Raw genomic sequence first — 7,638 nt, 5'->3', positions numbered from 1 at the left:
ATTCGGGTATGTAATGACATATGCAGGGAGAGTTGTATCGTGGCAGTCGAGGTTGCAGAAGACGGTTGCATTGTCGACCACGGAGGCGGAGTACATGGTGGCTGTGGAAGCCGGCAAGGAAATATTATGGATGAAGGACTTCATCGGAGAGCTCGGTATCCGGCAAGATGAATACCGGCTCTATTGCGACAGTCAAAGTGCCATCCACCTTGCTAAGAATGCGGCCTACCATTCCCGGACGAAGCATATCCAGCGAAGGTATCACTGGATCCGGGAAAGAGTAGATGACCAAGAGTTCGTGCTGACGAAGATCCACACAGCCGAGAACGGGTCAGATATGCTGACCAAAGTGCTGATACCCGACAAGCTGGATGCATGCAGGAAGCGGATCGGACTAGTAAGACTCCCCATGCCGGAGTGAAGGGGGAGTTTGTTGGGAGACAGGTCCCTCCAAATGGGAAGGGAGAAGAACAGTGCTGATGAGCAAACTCGGCCGAGGCCGAAACCGGATGAGAAGTATCCGGCTACGGAGAGTCGGATGGTACAGACCTGGTGAGAACCGGATGAGGAGTATCCGTCTACGGAGAGCCGGATGGTGAAGACCTGGTGAGAACCGGATGAGAAGTATCCGGCTACGGAGAGCCGGATGGTGCAGACCCGGTGAGAACCGGATGAGGAGTACCCGGCTACGGAGAGCCGGATGGTGAAGACCCGGTGAGAATTGGATGAGACGTACCCGGCTACGGAGAGCCGGTGAAGACCCGGTGAGGACTGCTCACCGGATGAAGAGACATATTCGTAAATATGTTTCTGAGAGTCCATCGAGGTTATATTTGTAAATAGCCGAAAAGTCATATTAGTATAAATATGACTTAGGGCAAACTTTTATTGTGTTGTTGTCATTCTTGTTGGTGTAAGAAGAGAGTGTGTGTAACAATGTACAGAGAGAGAGAGTGAGAGGAAGAGGTCATTGCCTCTGCTATAACCGCCGCCTATGGCGAAGATCGTGAGCACGAGGTCGTTGCCTCCGTGAACTCACTGTTGTACATTGTAACATAGTGATAGTTTGTAGCCTGTGGGCTGCCGTGGTTTTTCCCTTAGTTTGGGTTTTCCACGTAAACATCCTGTGTACTTTTCTCTCCTTTGTGTTGTGTCTTCACCTTTCCCGTTTTCTGTGTATGATTCTAAGTTCGGTTGTGGCTGAGCGTTGCACATAACGAGCGTTTGTTTCCTGTCAATGTATAGAAGGAGGATACTCGTCTGAGAAAAAGGGATACAAGTGCTTCAACCACTCAACTTGAGCGGTTCGGGTGAGTTGAGATGTCGTTTTCGAGGAATCGGCATCGTGGTATGAATTTGATTTGGCTCCATCCGAACCGACTAAGGAATAGTTGTATGTGAACTCGAATGACTATATTCAGCCAAGTCGTTTACCAAAGGACAACCCAAGCTCTACTAAGCTAAGAGGACCACACGAGCCTTCAAGCATTCCAAGCACATCTCAACCATGAGCCGGATCGAACAAAGGCAAAGATAAGATGTCTGAATATGAAGTCGACCACCCCAATGAAAGTGATTCGAATGTGTCGGCTCACTCACTAGACAATGAGTTTGGTGTACCCATTATTCTCACACTTGGAGTAAAGAAAGCGCTCATGTCGACAAATGAAAAACTTCAACTCTCATCACTAGAGAAGAACCCAGTCACTCAGTTCGGCTATGTTGAGCAGACAAGCTGAACATGATCCGGATCGGATGAATAAGCCAAGAGCCAAATCAGTGTCTGGAATGAAGAGCCAAATTGGTGTTTGGATCGGTGTTTGGAATGGAGAGTCGGACCAGTATTCAGATCTGAGTGTAACCGGTAAGCCGTTAGAGGCCTACAGTCCTAGCCTAGTAGATAGGCATATTTTTGGGAGTTTGTGTCTGTCGCTCAATAAGAGCATTGAAGTACTTGTCAGTCCTTTTAAGGACTTGTATAAAAAGTGCTATGATGCACATTTGTATGTACAGAGTGTTTTTTTTGAAATACAGGTTTATTGTCTCACTCTCTCCCTCTCTCACCTACTTTGTGTGTCCCATTCTCTGTGGTTTCTATTGCTATCCGGCGGAGCCGGTTATGATCTGTTTAGCTTCCACATACTTACCTTTTCATGGTATTACAACAAGCACCATAGCCAAAAAGCTACAACTCAGACAGGAGTTGAGCAACGTCCGGCAAAGAGACATATCGGTGGCTGATTACACCTCTCCCATCAAGGACATCTGTAACTCTCTCGCCTCCATCAACATGACTGTTGAGGAGGACGAAATGGTGCAAGTCTGTATTGGTGGGTTGGCATCTAAGTTCGGATCATTCCGGACAGCGCTCTGCACCAGAGAGAGTACGTCGTCATTCTTCGAGTTGCGATCGATGCTTCTTGTTGAAAAGAACCACACGAGTGTGTCGACGAGCATGCACACTGACTACAAAATGGTGTACCCTGAGGCGCATAGATCCCGTGTTTGAGGTGGACGAGGCAAGTCGGCACACAATGGAGGTGACCGACAAGTGCAAAACCGAAGGCATAATCACCATGCTGACAACAGTTCTTGAACCTTTGGGAGTAGGGGGAGTCCTAACGATGTCCTAATGTGGGAACCTCATGAGTGGAAATATGTCAAACTTGAGAGATAAAAGATTGAAGTACATATAGAGTTCCAATGGTACGAAACAAGATGAGGCAAAATGACAAAAGGATGTGGCTCAATCATGAAGAGGTCACTCTAAAAATGACAGGTCAAGGGTGAAGAAGCAGATATCAATGAGATGAACAAGAGGTATGTGAATAAATGGACATGGAGATCGGTATTTTTTTTTTCACACCACACGCTCAAGGAAGATAAGTGAAAGTTCACCCGAAAGTGAAAAAGGAGGTGCAAGCTAAAAAGAAATATACTATTTTTATTTGCATGAGGAGCTCTAGAGGCCTATAAAAGGGAGACAAGAGTTCATTGCCACGGGTCAAATTTTGTATCAAGCTAGAAGTGTTATTCACATCATGAAGGAGCTCAATGTTGCGAATCAAGAGATCATGCAAGACCAACAACGAAGCAAAGAAGTTGACATTTGTTGGGATGTTTTACCTAAACCCAAGGATCTCCCTCTAAAGGTTTACTCATTAAATCATATTCTATCTTATTTATCTTCCTTGTAAACCGCTCTATATAATAGAGTTGAGTTAATAATCTTAATTTGTAACTACTTAATTTTTCGTAAGGCAAGGTACTACAGAATGGGTTAGAAGAGTTTATAGATGTTTGGGGTACAATAAATTGTAAATGTTTTGTGATTTCGTATAAATCAATATGGTATATGATGTTTCAATGTGGTATGTGATGTTTCAAATGATGTGCAATAAACATGCACAATTGGTCACCTCACATTGTCTTCCACCCGGTGCAAATAGCCCTCTTTTACAAGTTGGTAATTGGCCCAATGGAGGGAAACCACAAACATAGGCATGCAAGTCCTATGAGTTAGTAATTCACTCCAATACATATATGTACACACTTAGGATGGTTTGTTTAGACTAAACAACATCTTATAAATGCACCATCCACTAACAAATGAGGAGCTCTCCCCTAGCATTTCGTTAGGAGTTCACTTACAAACTCTTGGAATGCCTTGGTGGAGGTTCCCGAGGGCGACATGGCAGCATGTGCTGCAAGTGTCACCTCGGCCACTTTCTTCCTCAAATCATCCCTACTTAACTCCTCATTGTTGTCGATACCCGGTGTACCCATTACACGTCTCAATGCTTGTATGAGGGTAGCACTTTGCACACTCCCTTTACCGCCCATCATCGTGTCCACACCTGACACCCCAAAACCCCATTCTTGCATGAGCCACAAGTTAGTGTTTTGCTCTGCCATGCGAGGGCATCCGACAATGGGAACGCCCTTCCAAATGCTCTCTAACATCGAATTCCACCCACAATGGCTCACGAAGGCTCCCACAGATGCGTGTCCTAACACCTCCTTTTGGGGTGCCCACGACACTATGAGGCCTTTCTGGACCGGTAGTCGACCTGATCGGAAATTTTCCGGGAGCGATTCTGTGGCTGACCCGTCCCGAATTGCCCATAGAAACGGCCTCCCGACGGCTTCCAATGCAGCCGCGAGCTCGGGGATCTCGGCCTCCGTCAAGAGTCCGGTCGACCCGAAAGCCACATAGACTACTGACTTTTCTTCTTGTTTATCGAGCCAATGCAAGCATTCGAGTTGAGCCTCATCCAGGGGGGTCACATTGTTTTCATCTTCATGCTCGGCCTGAAAATCTGGGCCAATGGGAATCATCTTCACATCCTTTGCTCTCAATGCTACGATCACATCGGCCTCAAGGTCATAGAAAGAATTGACAAGGACGCATTTGGAATGGGCGCCGCGTGTGAAGATTTGAATCGCACGTTGGAAAATTGGGCTGGAAGGATTTGTCATCGCGATGCCGATGGGTACATGGCCCAATCGCGAGGACGAGAGGCCAGGCAAGAAGTCGAGCAAAGTGTCATGTGTACCTGTTCAAGAAGAAGCCATAGACATGACGAGATGGAGAGGGGAGAGAGAGAGATTGAGAGAGATTGAGAGATGTTGACCTTCTTTGAAGGGTATGAGGCCCTTGGACATGAGTTGTGGTAAGTGGAAGCCGAAGGCGTAGGAGGTGATGGAGGCGGTCCACATCTCGACCCTCGGGATGCCTAGCTCGCCTGCGAGTTCGACAGTCCAGGGCATGAAGCTGTCCGAAATGAGGCAAGATATGGCGGGGAGCCGGGGAGTATCATGGTGCTGCTGCTGCTGCTGCTGCTCACATGGAGCAATCTCATGAATGAGGGCTCGAAGAGGTTCCATGAATTGGGTAGCGACAATCTCGAAGGCATCTTGCGGTAGGATCGCAGCAGAGAACATGTCATGGATCTGAGGCGGGAGGCGGAGGGCCTGGAATCGGAGGAGTTTGAGGAGAGGATTATCTGAGGTGGAAGTGGGATGGACGGCGTGGTAGAAGAAGGGGGTTAGGGCAAGGGTGCACAAGATGCCTGAGGCGCTCAGGCGTTTGCCCAAGTCGAGGAGAGGGTTTAGGTGGCCCTGCGAAGGGTATGGGAAAAGCAGGACATGGACATGGGGCTGCCTAGGACCTGCCTTCCATGGAACAGGAGCAGGAGGGCAGCCTTCCATACTCCTCTGCCTTGTTTGTTCTTCAATGGAGCGCTCTCTCTGTGTCTATTTCTCTGTCTTGTAATCTCTCTTGTTTTGGTCTTATAGAACATTTTGGCCTCTTAAGAGACGTTAATATGTACATATATGATGATATATATATACATATATATTTTTCTTTTCTTCTTTCTTTCTATGTGTCTATTTCTCTGTCTTGTAATCTCTCTTGTTTTGGTCTTATAGAACATTTTGGCCTCTTAAGTGACGTTAATATGTACATATATGATGATATATGTATATATACATATATATCTTTCTTTTCTTCTTTCTTTCTATGTGCACCACTCAAACACCACATTCTTTATCACACTACATTATTTACATTATCCATTGTGCTCCCCAATTCCATCACTATCTTCTCTTTCCAAGGTAGTTGTAGTAATAGTTGTTGTTAGTAGTACTTAGTAGTTTAGTTGTAGTAGTTAGTTGTAGGTAGTAGTAGTTAGCAGCTAGTAGTAGGTAGTAGTTGTAGTAATAGCTAATAGTAGTTAATCTTCACAATTAATTGTACACTTTCGAAAGGACTTCCTTGATTACATCAATTATTTCGGGGTTATGACTATTATTAGTCATGTGGTGAGGAGAAAGGTTGGAAACCAATGTGATACTGGTAATGGTGACAAAAGTCGACAAGATGATGAAATTGTAGGAATGATTGTGATTGTAGAGCTAATGCTTTGATTAAAGGATAATTTGGCACATCTACAACGAGCGATTGACAATAGAGTAGAAGTTTCCATCCTATTCCATGGGAGGAGCATCTCCAAGCAAGTCACAAGCCACAATTAAACATGGTAAGCAAAAACATAGTGAATCTAGTGAGGTTATACAAGTGTGTGATTAAATAACCATGGCTATATGTGTTGTATCAAAAACATTTGTTGCATTTTAAATCTTCCATTCTCCTCCAATAGAAATTCTAATAATTATTTTGGGAGAAAGGAAAGGTCCTGCCTCATAGAAATCCATGTGGAGAGAATTGAGATGAAGACAAATATGAACAAGAAGAAAAGGAGGAAGAAGAGGAAGAGCAACAATCTTTTTTCATATAATTCTCTGTGACACTCCATGTATTTTTTCCCAAGTTCAAATAAACAGTTTCCTAAAATAACAAAATTGGCCTCAAAAGGTTCCGTTTAAGAGAAAATCTTGAAGATTTATTGAAGTTTAATATTCAAGAAAATTCATAACCCTTAAACCGTGGTTTAAAATAGTTTAAATCGAAATATGTTAAGCTAATAAAAACCCAAACAATTGAATGCCCAAACTAAACAGATTCAAATTGTTAAGTTGTTAAATCGCGCTATATGTGTTTTGGTTCGACTCAAATTGAACCATTGTCGATTACCAACCAAGCTCAAACTTATGTTTCGGCCCTTGCTAGGGCTGAATGAGAATGCCCTAAGTTTTGACCATTGCACCTAGGAACAAAATGAGAGAAACCAAGGCCTAACCAAAGGACCTAGCGATGAGTGAATTGCCCTAGGTTTGGAATAAGGGTATGGAGACGATTCGGTGTCCTAGGTCCGAAATGAGGGCATAGGGATTATTTGAGGTCATTGGGTAATAACAAAGGTCCACACAGTAGTTTTATGCACTTTCTTCTTTGTAGAAAATTGAAGCCCCGATTAACAAATGTGAGAATCCACTTGAATTCACACAACACCTGGCACCAAGATTCCCCATAGTACAAAGGCCCCAAGCATACACAAAAACAGAAAACATTCATTGTCCACATGTCAAGGATATCATACGAGACATAAATGTCCACTCTTACATCGAAGGGGCTGTGAAGCCTGTCGATTGAGACATATGAATGTCTTCTTCCAAATCTCCATGCAAGAAACTCGTCTTTACGTCCATTTGCTTCAACTCTAGGTCTTTTGTTGCGACAACTCCTAATAGAAGCCGAAGGTTCGTCATCTTGACTACGGGTGAGAAGACCTCATCGTAGTTGACTCCATGTTCTTGTTTGAATCCCTTTGCAATGAGCTGAGATTTATATTTGGGTTGTTCTGATCCAGATACATATTTGTATATTTATACCCACTTGCAAGGCAGCGGCTTCCTGCCGGTTTGTAATTCGACCAACTCCCATGTGTTGTTTTCCTTAATTGAGTCCATTTCTAATATCATGCATTGTCTCCATGTGTCACCATCCGGTGCGGCTATAGCTTCTTCATAAGTGCACAGTTCGCCTGCGTCCATATAATTGATGTAGTCCAAGCCCGTTGATATACTCTGTCAGCTTTCGGACTCGTTCGAATCTCTTCATTGCCCTTTGGGTCGATTCAGCTTCTTCGACCAGTGTGGGTGGTTGGTCGACATTGTTTGAAACCTTGATACCATTTATTGGGGGAGATCTCGTGGCAAATTCGCTATTGCAAT

At 44.4% G+C, this 7,638-nt stretch overlaps 1 protein-coding gene across 1 annotated transcript; it reads right to left on the bottom strand.

Moving 5' to 3' along the window:
• Nucleotides 1-3,482: 3,482 nt before the first annotated feature.
• Nucleotides 3,483-5,226, bottom strand: LOC147849917 (7-deoxyloganetin glucosyltransferase-like). The gene is made up of 2 exons (XM_087337027.1): nucleotides 4,635-5,226; nucleotides 3,483-4,556 (listed from the first exon to the last, which is right to left on the bottom strand). The coding sequence occupies exons 1-2, from the start codon at nucleotides 5,209-5,211 to the stop codon at nucleotides 3,625-3,627; spliced, it is 1,509 nt and encodes a 502-aa protein (XP_087193153.1). The 5' UTR covers nucleotides 5,212-5,226; the 3' UTR covers nucleotides 3,483-3,624.
• Between the last annotated feature and the right edge of the window lie 2,412 nt (nucleotides 5,227-7,638).

The sequence above is a fragment of the Azolla caroliniana genome, unplaced genomic scaffold (assembly GCF_043228905.1).
Source record: "Azolla caroliniana isolate FFs.n. ecotype wild unplaced genomic scaffold, voAzoCaro1.0.p SCAF_22, whole genome shotgun sequence".
NCBI classification, from domain to species: Eukaryota; Viridiplantae; Streptophyta; class Polypodiopsida; order Salviniales; family Salviniaceae; genus Azolla; species Azolla caroliniana.
Note: the sequence above shows the minus strand (reverse complement) of the source record. Positions and strands in the feature narration are given on the sequence as shown.

What these genes read in the sequence shown, in the direction of transcription:
- LOC147849917 (XM_087337027.1), bottom strand. Translation starts at nt 5,211, where the DNA reads ATGGAAGGCTGCCCTCCTGCTCCTGTTCCATGGAAGGCAGGTCCTAGG. An exon ending in CCTCATACCCTTCAAAGAAG is followed by an intron (nt 4,557 to 4,634) that starts GTCAACATCTCT and finishes CTTCTTGAACAG; the next exon opens with GTACACATGACACTTTGCTC.